This window comes from Plectrocnemia conspersa, unplaced genomic scaffold (assembly GCF_051122295.1).
Source record: "Plectrocnemia conspersa isolate PC_06_02 unplaced genomic scaffold, ASM5112229v1 ptg000005l, whole genome shotgun sequence".
Taxonomy (NCBI): domain Eukaryota; kingdom Metazoa; phylum Arthropoda; class Insecta; order Trichoptera; family Polycentropodidae; genus Plectrocnemia; species Plectrocnemia conspersa.
This window is the reverse complement of record NW_028277169.1, coordinates 6,963,849-6,981,631: the sequence shown is the minus strand read 5'-3', so window position 1 is coordinate 6,981,631 and position 17,783 is coordinate 6,963,849. Positions and strand designations below refer to the sequence as shown.

At 33.2% G+C, this 17,783-nt stretch overlaps 2 protein-coding genes across 2 annotated transcripts in view; one reads left to right on the top strand and one right to left on the bottom strand.

The window, feature by feature from the left end:
• Positions 1–3,278: 3,278 nt before the first annotated feature.
• Positions 3,279–6,783, top strand: Pfdn5 (prefoldin 5). The gene is made up of 3 exons (XM_088185777.1): positions 3,279–3,488; positions 3,588–3,797; positions 6,285–6,783. The coding sequence occupies exons 1-3, from the start codon at positions 3,393–3,395 to the stop codon at positions 6,438–6,440; spliced, it is 462 nt and encodes a 153-aa protein (XP_088041903.1). The 5' UTR covers positions 3,279–3,392; the 3' UTR covers positions 6,441–6,783.
• Positions 6,784–7,623: 840 nt separating this feature from the next.
• Positions 7,624–17,783, bottom strand: part of pb (homeobox proposcipedia) — a 102,196-nt gene continuing 92,036 nt past the window's right edge. Inside the window, exons 3-4 of the mRNA XM_088185776.1 lie at positions 11,719–11,861; positions 7,624–10,696 (exon numbers count right to left, since the gene is read on the bottom strand). Coding sequence (XP_088041902.1) covers positions 9,089–10,696; positions 11,719–11,861 — 1,751 coding nt within the window. The 3' untranslated portion in view covers positions 7,624–9,088. The remainder of the gene's footprint in view (positions 10,697–11,718; positions 11,862–17,783) is intronic.

The window sequence follows — 17,783 nt, the reverse complement described above, 5'->3', positions numbered from 1 at the left end:
TTATTTTTTATATTTTTTCAAGAATAAAAATTTATATATTTTAATAAATTATATTTCATTTGCTATTTAATCCAGCCGTGCCGGTGGGGGGGGGGGACAAGGATACCCCAACTTCTCAGTTTTTCTTGAATAACTCGTTTGATATAAATACTACACATTTGAAACTTTTTGTATTTGTTTGAAATAAGTCATACAATTACGTTAAACAATAATTATTATCTTTTGTCGATTACAAACATAGAAAAATAATAAAAAAACTTCGTTACTCGTTAGTATTGCGTATGTATGCGTAGCCGGGCGCTGTGATTCCATGCATTCCCCCACTCCATAGCCTAGACCAGTGGTCGGTGAACTATTTTACTCACATACCCCTTAATATAAACATACGTTTGTAAATAATCGAATTTGTAAATAATTCAAATTATTTTTCACAAGCAAAGATGTTATACATTTGCAACGAAACAAATAAGCAAATAGACAAGGATAACAGAAAAAAAGTATTTCTTCTATTACTACGGTCGAAATTGATGTTTTGTTTGAATTTTGCTTTCTTCCAGAAAGCAGGATAAGATGGAAGCATTCAAGTTTTTTTTTGATAAATTTGTAAACGCATGCAAAAAAAATATGTTACACACATAACAACGAAAGGCTGGCTGTTTACCGCTACATGAAATGCAAACCGGAGCATTATGTAATTAAAATATGGGCGGCAGCAGATTCTCAAACTGCATGTACCTAAAATTTACAAGTATACACTGATTAGGTCAATAACAGAAGGGAAATCAAAGAGGGAGAACGAGTTGTGATGGATTTGTTACAAACTTCGGTTTACGGGGTGTGACAACCGATAATTTTTTTACTTCTGTTCCACTAGCTAAAAAAATATTAGAAAAAAACATCATGATAACCGCGACACTTCGATCTAACAAGAGGGAAATTCCTCCCATCTAAAGACAGAGAAGAATACCCAAGCCTCTTCAGTTTTGACGAAGATATGACTAGTATCATATGTTCCGAAAATAATAAGTGCCGTTGCTCTCATGTCTACAGAATTTTTCGATAATAAATTAGCCCCTGATGATTTAAAAATGAAGCCCAAGATTATATTGCACTATAATCATACAAAGGGTGCTGTCGATATCAGTGATAAGATGACTTGGCAATATTCCTGCTTCAGACCAACCAGAAGATGGCCGCTTAAGGTATTTATGGAGCTGATAGATGTAGCAGCTGTGAACATTGACGATTGTGCATTTATTACTGTGTGATTTAAATACTTTTTAGTGATGGATTCTTCCACTAGAGGTAATTATCAATTTATCATTGCATTTTAATCCACCAAAATATTCGTGAATACTTAGGAATACTGTCTTAAAATATACCATTTTCAAAAGAACAAAAAAAAAAAAAACTTAACTTAGTATGTATGTCTTAAAGTATGTAGTCAAGTTGAGTCAAGGCATGACAAAGCTCTAAACGTATTCTCGCATCATTATACTTTTTAAGAACATAATTATTTTGTGCGATTATGTGCGATTCTAAAGATTTTTAATTTGTTTCTTTATAGGTGCCCAAATTTCATGAAAGTCATTATTTGACTTTTGGCTTTCTATCCCGTCCAAAGGCAGATTAAACAAAGTTATTATGTTTGTAAAGTCAAGATTTGTTGATTTGCTCCTTACACAAGATCAGGAGAAGCCCTTAAGGACTTTTCTGAAAAAAGAATGTGAGAAGATTCGTGTGAAAAGGCTTCGTAAACAGAGACGATTAGACTTATTTTTAAGTGCCCATGAAAAATGGTTAAATGAAGAATTAGTGTTTAATATGTTCCTCGAATAGTCACCGAAACCAAGTTTCAGTATTCGTAGACCGAAAAAGCGTTTTGAAGATTGTTGTACAAAAACGAAAAAGCGCAAAGTTCAATTGGAAAAATATAACGATGCACAACTATCTTTTGCTGCACAATTAAGTGTGCGAGCCAGTGGAAAACGAGACGCTGTTAATTTAATGGAGGAAGTATCTACAGTTTTACCAATACGAGCTACTGGTTATAAAAAAGCTCGGAGATGATTTAGCGTAAAAAAAGAACAACGGCCTTACACCCCGGAAGAAGCGTTGGCTTTATTTATTGCAAACAATTTCACTGTGCAGATGTACAAAAATATTCACACATGGAGATGAATTCGACTACAACCGTAAGAGAGCCTGATGAAAATATGTACCGGTTTGGAATATCTAGCCTGCATGCTTATATCTGTACAATGGAATGCTTATTGCATATTACTTACCGAATGGAAATAGCTAAGTGGCAAGTCAGATCAGAGAAAAATAAAGACATTTTTAAGAAGAAGGATGAAATAAAGGGTAAATTCAAAGAAATCAGTCTCATAGTAGACAAAGTTAAACCAGGTTTTGGTACGAGCAACGATGGGAACACCGCAAGGGCGTTTTTCACGATTTTAAAGCAACGGCTCGTATCACCGGTATCAAAGAAAATTTAATTTATCGCCTCGGTACTATTCTTGCAGTCATAGCGTTTGGCTATGAAATTGACCGGGACAAATTTAAGCAATATTGTTTGGAAACACGAGACTTATATCTTACCTATACCCGTGGTATAACATGCCAGCTACATTGCATAAGATCCTGATACACGAAGCAGAAATAATAAGACATTCTGTCATACCAATATGACAAATGTCTGAAGAGTCTTCAGAAGACAAAAACAAAGAAATTAGGAAGGTCAGATTAGGTCACACAATAAAAACTTCTCGTGCTCGCACAAATTATGATTTATTTAAATATTTATTAATGTCGTCTGGTCCCTACATTTCTTTGTTGCAAGCAGCAAAAAACATTTTTCTCATAAAAACTTTGTTAAAATCCAAATAAATTTAGTAGGACTAACAAAATTGTGTTTTATTTGCTGCCACATCTCTAAATTGTAATTTGAGACCACTTAAAATCCTATACGTCTGATTCCGATTTTTGTTCAGCTAGATTGGTCAAATCATACACTGTGCGCCAGTTGAACAGCGCTGCTCGTGCTTTTACAAATTGTCGACAATTCGGAATAATTGGGGTCCCCTTTAGAACTAGCGTCCCGTGAAACGTGAAACATTGTTTTAAAATGTTCAATATTACCCCATACAACAAAATCATTTAAGTTTATAAATATAAATAAAAAGCAATATTGTATACATTTGTAAACTTCATATATTACTTTAAAATAAGAAAGTAATATATAATTTAATTATTGCATTTCACGTGATTATTATACATTTGAATTATTCGACTTGCAACACTATCACGTTGCGCCGAGCATTTTAGGTTAGGTGCTGTGGCAACATTACAACCGGGTGTCAGACAGTAGTTCACATATAAAAATCAAGATGACCAGTTCAGGGCCAGCTCCGGGAATGCAGCAGATGGATTTGACCAAATTAAACCTCCAGCAGCTCTCGCAGCTGAAGCAGCACATATTTCAGGTAATTTTATATATGTATTGACAGATGTTTTATTTTTAACCATATACAAGAGTTTGGATATGAATTATCGAAATTTATGTGCGGTTTATCCGTTTGCAGGAATTAACACTACTGCAAGAGTCATTGCAGACGTTAAAAATTGCACAGAATAAGTTCACCGAATCTGGCGAATGTGTAGAGAAAATCACTCCCGAATTGAAAGGAAAAGAAATATTAGTTCCGCTGACGGGCTCGATTTATGTACCTGGATTCATAGCGGACACTGAGAACGTTATCGTCGACATCGGAACGGGTTATTATGTTCAAAAGGTATTTTCTTATATAAATTTTCGAATTGTGCGTTCTCCATGACATGGAGCAATGGAGCGTAAATAGAATTTGCACAAAATTCTATTTATGTTCCAATAATTTTAGTTACTGCTTTGTGCACTTAACTCAAATGTTTTTATTTGCAATGGTATGGCTATTTATTTATATGTTTTCCATTGCAATATGCCAGGCGTTAGCCCAATGGGTACTGGTCGGTTAGTGCCAGGCCAAGGTAAAATGAATTAAAAACACAAAATATATCAAATGTCTCGGCTTGTATTGGTACATATATATAATATATTCAATTTATTTTATCATTTGTTTTCAATCTGAGTCGCAATAAATATTTACAAAGAAACTGAATATTTTGCAACTCAATATAAATAAAAAAAAAAATGCTGGTTTTGAGAATAAGTTGACAAAATGCATCGAATTTGTTTGGTATTTGCTAACACAATGCCATGCCCAAATTTAACAGTAGTGAAACGTCCATTTGCTGTTCAAACCCAAACTCTAAACGAATATAATAACAGTATAATGGTTAATTTGTGTAGCTTGAATAGCAAATGAGCGTTTCGCAACTGTCAAATTTGAGCATGGTGCTGTGATAATTGACAAGTACCAAAATTTACTTAAAATAAAATAATTAATAATTTAATTTTTCGCTACTTTCACATTATCAGGGGTCAAATTTATTCTAAAAAATATTTATTTATTGGTTTATACATTTTATTTATTTATATACAAATATAAATTACATTTTTTTGTCGATTTGTTGCAGAGAGTTATTTATGAGGTAAAATTCAATTTGAATATATTTTGACCAATATTTCAATATCAAAAGTCCGCTATCATTATTTTAAAACATAGTATAATATCAAAGTGCAGACAAACCATAGAGCTATATGCGAGATGCGACATTTGTACATCTGCTTCCACTTATTTTCTCCTGAATTGAGTTGGCTTAGTTTGTACTTTAGACTTGATCCAATGAAAGTTCTAAAACTTTAATTATTTTTATAGCTTTCACTGAGTTCAGTTTGCGTTTGAACAGCAAATGTACGTTTCGCAACTGTCAAATTGAGTTTCATAGACATTTTAGAGCAGCATATAATTTCATTAGCGCCCATCAGTTAAATTATATTTTCGCTAGTAGAAATATATGTCTACTGATGAAAATGTATCTAGACTTCACTAGTGAGAATATTACTTACTGAAAAATACATATTCACTGGAACATTTATACATAAATAATGATAAGTATGTAAATGTATATATGAAAAAGTTGAAATCATATAATTTTACTAGCACCTGCCAGATAAATTATATTTTCACTGGTAAAAATATATATCTACCAGTGAAAAAGTATTCCGATATAATTTCACTGAAATGACATATTTTCAAAAATATTTTCAGGGTGGATTCGAAACTGTTTTATTTTTTTATATTTGCTTTGAGGGTTAACCTCTTTGAGGGAAATTACGGTGTTTTATCAGTGTGCTTAAAAGGAACGGAGTACAATAGAATACTAGAGAAAACGAAGAAACAGGTTTTTCGTGAACATCACAAATAATGAAAGAATATGCCCTTTTAAAGACATTTGTTAAATCAAATTCATACTTCAATATACTATCTTTGAGCAAACATGTAGTGAAACTACAATTTCATCATTGCCGAACTTATTGTATTTAAGTTGATCTCCTCCCCTTCCCCAAATGACGTCCCTGCTTTGCATTAGCCACATATAAGAGCTGTCCACGTTTATTTCTTTATCAAAAGTTTCACAAATACCCATTGGTAATAACCACGGTAGTTTTACATCTTTAACATCATGTAAGCAACTTCTATATTATCACTTACTCTTTACGAACGGTAGTTCTCTGCAATCACATTAATTTTGCGTGTGTTTTTGTCAGTTGACAGAATATGCATTCCATGGATCGGAAATGTTCGTGGAAATGGTCTTTATTTGGCCTATAGTCATCTAAATGAAAATCTCCAGAATATTTCACTTTTTTATTATCAAAAGGTGACGTTTTGCTCTTCGATTTGATGTATTTATTTAAAATATGAATCTCCATATTGCTATTGCTTAATAACCAAACCATAATTGTAAAAAGCAACGTGTATTTAATGTTTAAAAAATTGTGTACACCGGTGATCTTGTGGCATTAAGAGTGCTTAACCAATTGTACATTCACGCAAATTTAAAATAAACTCACTTTTTTACTTATACGGCCGACCCCCCCCCCCTATAGCGTAGAGATTGGGACTTCGTTATAAGAATACTACGTTATAAGGGGGACTACTTTACTGTATATTTATTTATATTTAGAACTGCTCTCATTTATTCCTTAAAACATAAATCTAATGCTTTATATACATTTTTATGTTATACGTTACCTATACTTTGTCGAAAAAAATCTAATGTTTGATATACTTACCGATAAACGATTGTTATTAATCGATATATTGTTTATATTACAGGATATCGAAAGTTCGAAAGAGTACTTCAAACGGAAAGTCGACTTTGTCACCGAGCACATGGAAAAAATCCAAACAATGGGATTGGACAAATCCAAAATCAAAGACGCTATCTGTGAAGTAATGGAACAAAAAATGAGTCAACAGGCTAAGCAATAAATTTATGCGTTTATCATAAATACTTTCTTATTTACTTATTAAAATGTAATTTTATTTCAATAATTTTTAACTTCGATTTGCTTTAGCTTATATAAATATATATGAATTGATAAAATTTACACTGATTTGATGTTAAATAATTTTAAAATGTATAATTTAATAATTTTATTTATGCAAAACAAATCAGTAAAACATTAACAACAAATTTTAAACCTACTTATAATAGTTTATAGGTTTATCATCACATTTAATTTATTAAATAAATAATCCATATTATATGTTTTTATTCTATATCAAACCTTTTTGTGTTAAATAAATGGAACAAATTTTGTGAAAATTTCAATTTAATATATTAATCGATATACTGTACATAAGATTGTTTACATATAATCAATAATATTTACAACAATAGTTATTTTTTTGAAATTAACATTTACGTTATCATTATATCTACGTCGATTAGGCAATTTCTATTGAAATGGTCTCTTACTTGCAATAAATTCACAATTTTGACATAGGCTTTATATATATTCCGAGTTTGATTACTACAAATAAAAAAAATAATATGAAAGTGGCTCGAGCGCGCGAAGTCGACTATTAAACTCCACTTCAAATCGAAGATTAACTATCTTCTAATGAAATTAAATACAAATTAATATTGCTCTTTGTTTGTAAACGCTAATGAGTGATTATTGATAATCGTGTATCTGTGTCGTTACAATGTGTACGATATGAAAAATTAAGTTTCTTTAAATATCATTTTAATTAACTATTCTTATAAATATTGATGTTTTTTATTTATTAAAAAATGACTATATATTATATGTTCGAAAGCATTATGTATAGTTTTTATTTATATACAGCGAGTGCTCGGTTACTCTAATAATCTCATTTTAATTTAACGCGTATATTACAGATAATTTACAATAATTAAAAGAAATTAATATTATGTAAAACAATGCTAAAATGTAACAATATTGCGTAAAACAATGCCTTAACAAACCATTTTCAATAACTAAACTTAATATACGTACGTAAAAATGCAAAACTTATAAAATTTCATATAAAATATGGAATATGGCAATGCTAATCATATTAGCTTTCCATATTTTTGCTTACGCAGTTGAGACCCAAAGATTTTAAATAAAATAATTATTTTTGGATTTTCTTTGCTTTTATATAATTTTTCTTTATAAAGTAATATTTAAATGGGTTTCACTGCGTATGCTGCATACAGAGGGTTTGTTTCTCGACGAAACGAGGGATATTTATATTAAGATTTAATTGTTTTTGTAAAGAAAACTGTTGTACACAAAGCCGGAGTTAGACAAGGTTGTATTCTAATTTCTTTCATATACAATGAACGGGATAAAGTGGAAAATCAATATAATATTTCATTTAGGCCGTAAATATGAATAAGAAGACTTGTAAAACGTAGGGCAATCAGAAGAAACACCTCGGCAAGATCTACTATGAACATCTCAGCACTTAAGCGTAAAAATATCGTTAAGAGCCGATGACGCAAATATGCGTTATTTATAAAAATACTGATACTGTTTTGCGTCGTTCAATGTTAGGAAAGAGAATTTTATCGATATAACAATAAAAATAATGGCGACGATCTTCAAATCTTATTTTTAAAAACGATGTAAAAGAAAAATATTAATTTTCTAGATATTTAAAAAAAACTGCATAATATATAAATTCGTATATATCTTGAATTTAGAACGTTTAAAACGATTTTACATTGTAAGAATTAAAAATATGATATTTTCATTAAAAAGAACAGCATCCTGTATAGTGTTTAGAATACAACATAAGACAGCACGGTCCACATAAATACAATTTGTGAAGGTTTTCAAATATACCATTAGGAAAAAACTTTGTATAAATTAAATCATTATTCACTGTATAACTTAATAAGAAAGAAGAATTAAAGTTAGTAGTTGAAAGAACTTGTAACAAAGACGGGAGATCTAACTACTACTGTACAAAATTGATAAAACATCATGTACTATTGAATTGTACGGGGATTTGTTAGATCAAGATTGGAAAAAGATTGGTATATAATATTTAATGTAGGACAAAAATAATAGGTGAGTTGGAAGTGGGATATAGAGGATAAGATCAAAAAGAAGATCTTTCGTTTACTGCTAGTTATTTTTAACAGTGAATTTGTTAATACAAGATTCTCTTTCTTTTAGATGCTCAACAATATTTATCTACTTGTTTCTAAAGGTTAGATATGATGGACAGCCCAGGTAGGAGGTCGGGCCAATACATAATGCAACTGGGGAGTAAAAGCTGTCTGTCATAGGACAGAGCTCCTTCTCCTATCTACTCAGTCCGAATACAAGTTGTAAATTTGAGCTTTTCTATTAATTTCAGTCTCATTTTAAATGGTATAGTCAACAGTTGGGTTATTTTCGTTAAGCGTCTAGAGACAGACCCTCTTGGCTATATTATGTACATCGATAATTAATATAATTGCATCGATCCTTTACATGTTCATATATTATATAATAATACTTATGCATATCCTTAATCCTACTGTTTTTAACTGAGGCACTATAGAGAGCACAACAATTGCATTAGCTAACTCTTCATGGGAACACGTTGTCGACCATGATCCCATTATACTCTTCAACTCAAATGCTATAGTATTCCGGTGCAAAGTCATTCGCCAAGTTGCTGAGGAAATGGAAATCCGATGAACTGTTACTGTTGTCTCCGCCCACAGAAGCAGGTTGAGCTTGGGTAGCTTCGTAGAACTGATGAAATGAACTATAGTTATCGCTGGAATCCGTCTGCACACTAGTGGGCGGTGTCATGACGCTAGTGACATGATTACTTCCTTGGTTTGTAGGCGGAAAGGCATCCGGAGTGGCGTTGTTATAGATTGTGGTGTTGTTCTGGACGCCGTCTCCGTGGTGTACGTTATGATTGTAAGCAGCTCCTTCATAATAAGCATGCTTATTAGCAGGAGGATACTCATTGTGATTCCCTTTGTGTTGCAATGAATCTGCGTTGTAATAAGATGAAGTCAACGTTGAAGACTCGTTCGGACCTGCCACTCCTACGGCATGGTTCATCTCAGCAGGATAATGATAACCAAAGTGGTTATTGGGATGATAAGGACCATGCTCAGAGTTGTATCCTTGCACTTGGTTATAGTTAGCGGCGCCATGATGGTAGTTTTGCTCGTGATGATTCTTGTAGTTGTTATAAGCAAAGTTTTGCTGGTGGTAAGCTTGGTTCACGTGTCCGGTATAGTTGTGTCTCGCGTTTCCTCTCGTTACTCCTCTGCCTAATGACTCGTGAGTCCTTCCGTGTAGTCTCGAAAAGTTATGTCCTTCGGCGTTCATATTCTGCTGATTCGCATGATAGATTTCATGCGCATAGTTGGGATGCATCTGTTGGAACTGTTGAGTTGTTTGCTTATTGTTGTTCCTGCTGATCGGTAGGTCACTACGGTAATCCGCGTGTGGCGGTGTGTAATGATTGGGCAAGCTATTGAGATGAGCACCTCTGATTATGTACGGAGGAATAGCGTTGGGTACGTTTTGTAACGGTACCGAAGTAGACGCGTTCGGAGTCGTAGCAGGTGGAGAGGGTCTGGGATACATGGCTCCAGGAGGCGCTCCCAAAGGACTCGGATGCATAGTGGACGGTGTTCCAGGCGTGGAAGAGGGCGTTAGACTCATAGAAGACAATCCTTTATCTTGGATCGCAGACGTCGAGGTGGAGTGCAAAGGATCTTTAACGGACTGAGGCGAAGTCTTGCAAATGCTAATGCCTTCTAACGTAGGTGAGTTTCTTCTGTTTTCAGTTTTAACCTTTTTAGTGCCGGGCATTCTCGGACTAGCCAGGTGCAGTCCGCTGGACTCGTTCGATCTGGAGTCTTCTTCTAGTTTCTCGAAGGATCCGGAGCTCGTGACGCTCGAAGCTCCGTTGCTGTTACTGTTGAAGCTAGTGTTGTTGTTGTTGGTGGCGCTGGGGGTGTTGTTGTTGTTACCTCTGGACGCGTTTAAGTCAGGGAGTTCTTCGTTTGGTCCGCACAATCCGACAGGAGGCATCTCGCAGCCCTGGCAGCTCTTCTTACTGCTGGGTCCGTCTTCGTCCAGGAATTTATCAGAAGACATCTTGGAACTCTTTCCTCCTTCTGAAGTAGTAGAATCTTTATCATCTCCATCATCGCCTTTGGTCAAAGTTTGCCGTTTGTGCTTCATTCGACGATTTTGAAACCATACTTTCACCTGAAATGAGATAAATTCATATTTAGATATTTTAATTATGAAATTTAAATATACAGTGTAATTCTATACTACATTTTTGAGAATCATTTAATTTTAATTATAATTTACTAAAAAATGCTATAAATTATTGTTTAGTATTTTTAATCATTTTAATGAGTTTTTTGATTTCTGCGTGTAAAGATATTTTTTCGTTAGTAACCATTTTATAGAACATTTTTTTATTGAAATTAGCTAATATATTTATAGGGTGATCCAATTCGAATTTCATATATTGGCAGCACTATAAATTAGACAGCTGTCAATAAGCACGCTTGTTCAAAGTGTCAAATGTTAGTTTGTAACAACACATCTACGAAATGGATTGCATAACCACCGCTCAACGCGTTAAAATTGTTCTACTGCGTATCGAAATTTACGAAGAAACTGAAAGCGTTGTTGCTGTAAGTGTAAGTTTTGTACTTCACTAATAACAAGAAGGTACAAAGAATTTACCTAAAATATCAAAGCAAAATTGCTTTGCACGAACCAAATGATTTACCAAATTTTTCAGAATTATTATTAATTATTCACCAATTACTAAGCCCAATATCCTTGACATATTTCATATTCTTTTGTCAAATTTGATGTCTTAACACTTTATAAAACATTTATACCATTTATAAACTTTTCGTTTGGACAACTACACTGCATCTTAACGCAAAATTTATTGAAAATTCTTTGTGAGCGTGCGTGAAAAAATGCGTTGTCAATATTTGACTCTCAAACTAATACTTTACATGCACATCACATACAATAGTACCAATGCGAGAATATGAGCTTAACTCTATCTTTTATCACAAAATAAAATTGGATATTTTTTTGATAATATATTTGATTGTTTGACTTCAGTATTTAAATTAATAATAGAGTAGTTAATTCTTTGTCAGTTTTAACACACATTGTTAAATGGCATAATAGCCTTCAAAAGTATTCCCCAGGAACATTGATTGGTTATTATTAATCGAATAATAATAATTACACACCTGTCTTTCCGTGAGATCCAAAGAAGCTGCTATCTCGATTCTCCTAGGTCTACAGAGGTATTTGTTGAAGTGGAATTCCTTTTCTAGTTCTAGAAGTTGCGTGTTCGTGTACGCCGTGCGGAGTCTTCTAGGAAGACCATTTTCTGAAATGTAAACGTATAATTTGAGCAAATTAGAAAGAGCGATTGATTTTTTTTCATAACATTTTATAGTAATATATAATAAGATGCATCCTAGAAGTGTTTGCTGAAAAGTTTCCATAGCTGTTCCCCCACCGCCCATCGGCGATTAGATAGAAAAGTGACAAAGTACTGTCACCAACTGACGCCGGAGCAGGTGAAATTTAATATCCAGCGATCCACCCCTGTCTCCACACCGCTGGAAACTTATCCTCGGCTAAACTACCCTCAACTTTGACGGCTGCCACCGATCGCGTCTGCTCCCGATCCGAATCGTCATAAATATTTAAATTAGGGAATGTTCCGTGCAGATTTTCCAGCGGCGGTGGGAATCCATGAATTTAATTAAACTTGCAGAGAGGAGACGGGGTTGGCTAGAGACGAGCTTGTTACTTCTTATGCTACTTAAGATTCCAACACACAATTATACGCAGTGTTTCTGCTAAAGAAATTTTTATCGAGAATTTCTCGATAAAGAAATTAATCGATGATTGTGACACTAAAGAATATCAGCATATGACGATTATACCATTATATTCGTTTAGGTTAGGTTTTAGTTCCAACAGTAAATGAATGTTTCGCAACTGTCAAATATGCACACACACACATCACGGTAAAGTGAGGATATAAAACAGGTGGTTTTTGAGCGTCGCGCCGCGTTGAGACGTTCTATTGTAATTAACAAGTACGGATTTTACGTTAAAGCTTACATTATAGATGACACTAAACCATAACTACCGTTATTATAATTACCGTTTTCGTGTTTTCATTTTGTAATTAATGGTCGATTTTTAATCTGTTTTGACCACGGCTGTCATTATTTAATTTTTTTAATGGTGGGCGATTCATAGTAGATTTTTTAGTTTGAGCTTTGCTTAAGGGCGGCACTTTATTTAGGGACGTCACTGACTACGATCACCCACGAGGGATTGGCAAGAAAGAAGTGGAGACGCCGATAGAGTAAGGGCGCTTTTGGGAGTCCAAGAATTTAATTAAAGTAGCATTTTAGAGAATCGTAGTGTAAACTCGTTAGGGTTAGGCTATGGATAAAAAGGTGTCAAGACGTGTTGTTTGGTTTCAGTCAGGTCGAGGGCCCCCAGCATCCGCCATAGGTGTAATTGGAAGCCGACAAGGGCAGACTGGCCCTTTGATTGACAGGCCCGTCTGTCCAATGGCGGAGCGCGAATACTGATGAGGGACCTGTCAATCAAATTCACCCCGCATCCGACTGAGGCCCACCCCCAGGGGTGCCATAATGCAAAAAAGTATGACGACGTCGCAATCGACGGGGGAGGGGGGGAATTCGAATATTTTCGCTATGAAGTTTTCAATTTTTAATAAAAAAATATAATAATAATATATTATTATTTATTTTTTCATTTAGCTAGGTTTGGGTTTGAACAGCAAATAGACGTTTCGGAACTGTCAAATTGATTTTCATAAACATTTTAGAGCAGCATATTAGTTAAACTATATTTTCGCTAGTAGAAACATATGTATACTGGTAAAAATGTATTTGGACTTCGCAAGTGAAAATATAATTTCACCGAAAAATACACATTCATTGTAAATGTATATGTTACGTATTGAAAAGCTGAAATATTATAATTTTAATAGTACCTGCCAGATAAATTATATTTTCACTGGTAAATATATATATGTATATCTACCGGTGAAAATGTATTTCAATATGATTTCACTGAAATTACATGTTTTAAAAAATATTTTCGGGATAGATTCGAGACTGTTTTTTTAAATTTTCTGTAAGAAATACCTTCAGATTTTTAGAAGGGGGGGGGGGGGGGCAATAATTTTTTTTGTTATAAAATGTATTTCATTAAATGACATGCATATCTTTTTAATGCATCTTTTTTATGTATTATGTTAAATTTTGCCCCCTCCCCCCTCCTTGAAAATTTTCTGGATTCGATAGTGAAATGGACTCATTTATGTAAATTTACTGTATTTTACTAATAGTTTCGAATACATCAAATAAAAATATTTTAAGAGTGCTGTTATACAGGTCGGCTATAAAGATGAGCAGTTTGGAATAAATTATTAAAAAAAAATCTATAATTATTATCGATTTATTTTCAACTCATGTTAAAGTAAACATTCGGGAAAATCATATCTTAAAAATACCATTATACAGTTGTGCACTATAGTGTTGCAAACATTGTTGAAATTTGGACCTCAATTTTGTGAAATTCCATGGCTTCCGAGGAGTCGTGGCTTGACTCCTCCTGACTTTTTTCTATAAGGATGCTTAAAGAGTCGGGTTTACAACAATAAACCAGCTATGACAGTCAAATTTAAAGTTTATAATCGAGAGAAAATGGCTGCTATTTCACGCGCAATATTCCAGAGAATTTTCACAAGTTTGAGCTCCAGGTTTAATTAATGTTTGCAACGCGATGGTGCACACCTGGATAATGATATTTTTATCATATGATTTTCCTGAATGTTTACTTTAATATGAATTAAAAAAAAAACCGACCAGATTTATAATTTTTTTTAAATTTTTTTATTTCAAGCCGCTCATATTTATGCCCCATATTTGATCTACAAGATAAATATGAGATGTAATTTGTTGTATAGAATTATTCATCTTTATATTATTTTGTATATCATCTTTGTAACTATTTTGTGTATATATTAATATACATTAAATCAACTAAAGACGCTGTAACAGTTTTATTTGATACCTGTCAAAAAATCTATCAGAGTTTAGATTTTTTGACGTCGTTTTAAATAGTTTCAATTAAAGTCAACAAGCACATGCGCTATAATTAACCCTAACATTTTCTCATCGCTGAATTCCTCGTCTCGTATCGCTAAAAAGCTAACACCGGAGGATTTCCTCATCATTCGTCGTGTAGCAGCGCTGACGAGTGAGGCGTCACCAGAAAAAAGCTACACATTTGGACGCTGCTGACGGACACACTCTGGAGACGTGTAAATAGTGATTGATGTTCGGCCCAGACCGACTCGGCTTCCAAAAACACTGTTTTGACACACACCGCCGTTTTCTTGGTCACGTTGACCAAGTTCAGGAAACTCATTAAGCTCTATTATTAAACGCGTGTTTAGATAAACGCTAGATAAAGGGCTTTAAAAGAGCTATGAAGCACTTCGGTATAGAGAACACACTTAGTATTTGCCTTACATAATCTGATTTGAATTTGATATGTATTATTACTAACAAACTCAATAGAAAATAAACATTCAATTATCATATATTTTTCCTATTGATTTTGCCATCAATTATATGTTATAAATATGATCATCTTTATATTATATATATATATAATATTTCGTACAATTGTAGTTGAAAAGAGGGAAGAATACTTCCATTTATCATATATGCACAAAAGCTGCGCAAAACCTGTGTTTGATTAAGATTTTACTGTCCAATGATTAGAAGATATTTTTTATAAATTGTAGCAAAAGTCAAAGTGTTATTTTAACGCCGAATAAATCCTAAGATTTAAATTATTTTGCATATTCATGCACAATGATTCAAACCAGAAACCTTGAACCTATAAATCGATTTACATACACGGTAAGAGTTTTATGTGGTGTCTTTGGGAGATCTGCCAAAAATACCGCAAAATATGTATATTTTGCAATGTAAAATTTATTAAACTAATGATTGATGATTTTCCCGTCATTTTGAAATCATGTAGTAGATGGCTGGATAACGATTTTTTAAATTAAAATTAGATTGAAGCCCAATAAATTTAATTTTTGAGAAAAGTTTTCTTGAAAATATTTTAAACCTTTGGATGCTATGATGATTTTCAAAATTCTCTCCTTTCACATATTTATCAGTTCTTCCTATACATTATTATAATTAAAGTCTTTCAAAAGCTGTTTCATGCCATTGTCATACTAATGTTGATGATCATGTATCATGATCATCAATAGAGCGACCTTTGTTAGCATTTATTTTAAGGTCCATGGAAAATGCAAATGCAGTAAAAACAGGTATTAAGCATCCCTGGATTCACATTTAATAAAATAACGATGTTGCTATAGTTATGCAGTCTAACAAGAGTCTGGTTCCATCCTAAATTATTACCAGTACAATATACGAGTGGTATAAGTCGCTGACTATTGACCTGAAAGACCTAGATTCAAATCCAAAATGGACGTGTGTTTTTCAATTATGTCTGCAAAATCGGACCTAGTGATTATTAAATAAATCGGAAAAATTTGCAATAAGACGTTGAAAATGCTCGGCTTCGATATGCGAAGCGTGCCACTTCAATCATTTATTCGTGTTTTGCGTTTTTAACTATGTTCTCAAATATGGCTCCATTGTCTGTAATTCAAGTGAAGAGAAAAATTCCTTGTTATTAGAGAATGCACAAAAAATAATCGTTTTTCGGAATAGCAGCTAATCAATGGAGTAATTTTTAAAATTGCTAAGGGGTGGTGTTGACAATCCATCAATGATCGGCATGTTTTAGAAAGCTTGTTGCGGCCAGGATGTCAGCGCTTGAGAACACTGCTCTTGCACGAGTCATCCAGCTTCTCAACGAGCTTGCCAAACACAAGGATGTTTTCGATGATAGCTATGAGGAGCTGGGAAAAAATATGTGGAATGGTACTCATCTGTTTTAGGTGTGAACAATAATTTTTTTTTTAAATTAAATATTTTAATTCAAATATAAATATTTAAATTCACAATTTTTAAAATATGATATTTTAAAATTAGAATCATATAAACATCTGACATTATATAGTTATATATATTAACGTATTCTTAAATATACATTTATGTGTATATTGCTCATATACGATCGGAATCTTTTGCTGTGCGCAATATGTAAAACCAATAGGGTTGTCAATTCGAATCTCTCACGATTTACTACTTCGTCCAAAAACTGCTCGGAATCAATCTAATTAAGACCAAAAAGCGCCGCACAAAAGACACACTCTGCCTTTTTAGCGTCGACCGGTAATCAATCATGTTTGATAGTTGGGCATTTTTTTGTTCTACAGGAAACCGGTGGGCATGTTTGATTTCACTATTATTTTTTACACCGCGCCGCCGAAATGTAATTAAGAAAAGACAACAAGACGGGCCACGCGGACGAATATTTTTAAAATTTCGGTATTTGCCGCTAAAATAGACGGACAATGAATGACACGCACGCGGATGAGTGACGGGAGCTTTGTTTTTTATGTTTTTATTTTTTTAAAGATGTCGCAACTGGGAGTATAGTGTCGGTGTTGCCAGTTGATCGTTTTGAAATATGTTTGTTAATAATAAATTAACAAAATTACAAGTGTAGACGGATTGATCTTTAAATATTCAAATTTTAATCTATTTATTTAATAAATACATAAAATGAAATAAAAAATAATACGTTTGATTATTTGATTAATTATTCTTTTGTTAGTTCTAATAATTATTTATACATTGTAGTTATTAAATTTAATATGTATAATAAGTATAGAAGCGAAAAAAATATCTATAATATTCGACATATTTTTAAAGATATTTACATAATAAGATGACATGTACATACATCACAATAAAAGAAAGGATGAGGGTAAGTAAAACAAAAAATTAGTGTATTGAATTATGTCCGTCAAGGCTTAACTTCCGATTTGGAATGGACGAGATTTTATCTTAACTCACACAAAGCGGAGCTACGCCGAATCGACCGTGACGACCCTAGGAAAACAGCCGTTTTCATTAAACCGTCCAGCCAAGCCCAGCTAAAGCAGTCGTACAAATTTTTAGAGTTTAAATCGATCTTCGATCCTTATGTTGATTAAAAAATAATTAATTTAATACCTTGTATTTATAAAAAAAAACACGTGTTCATGTTATGCACAAAATTGCTATTTTACTTACCAATAATTGATATCGGC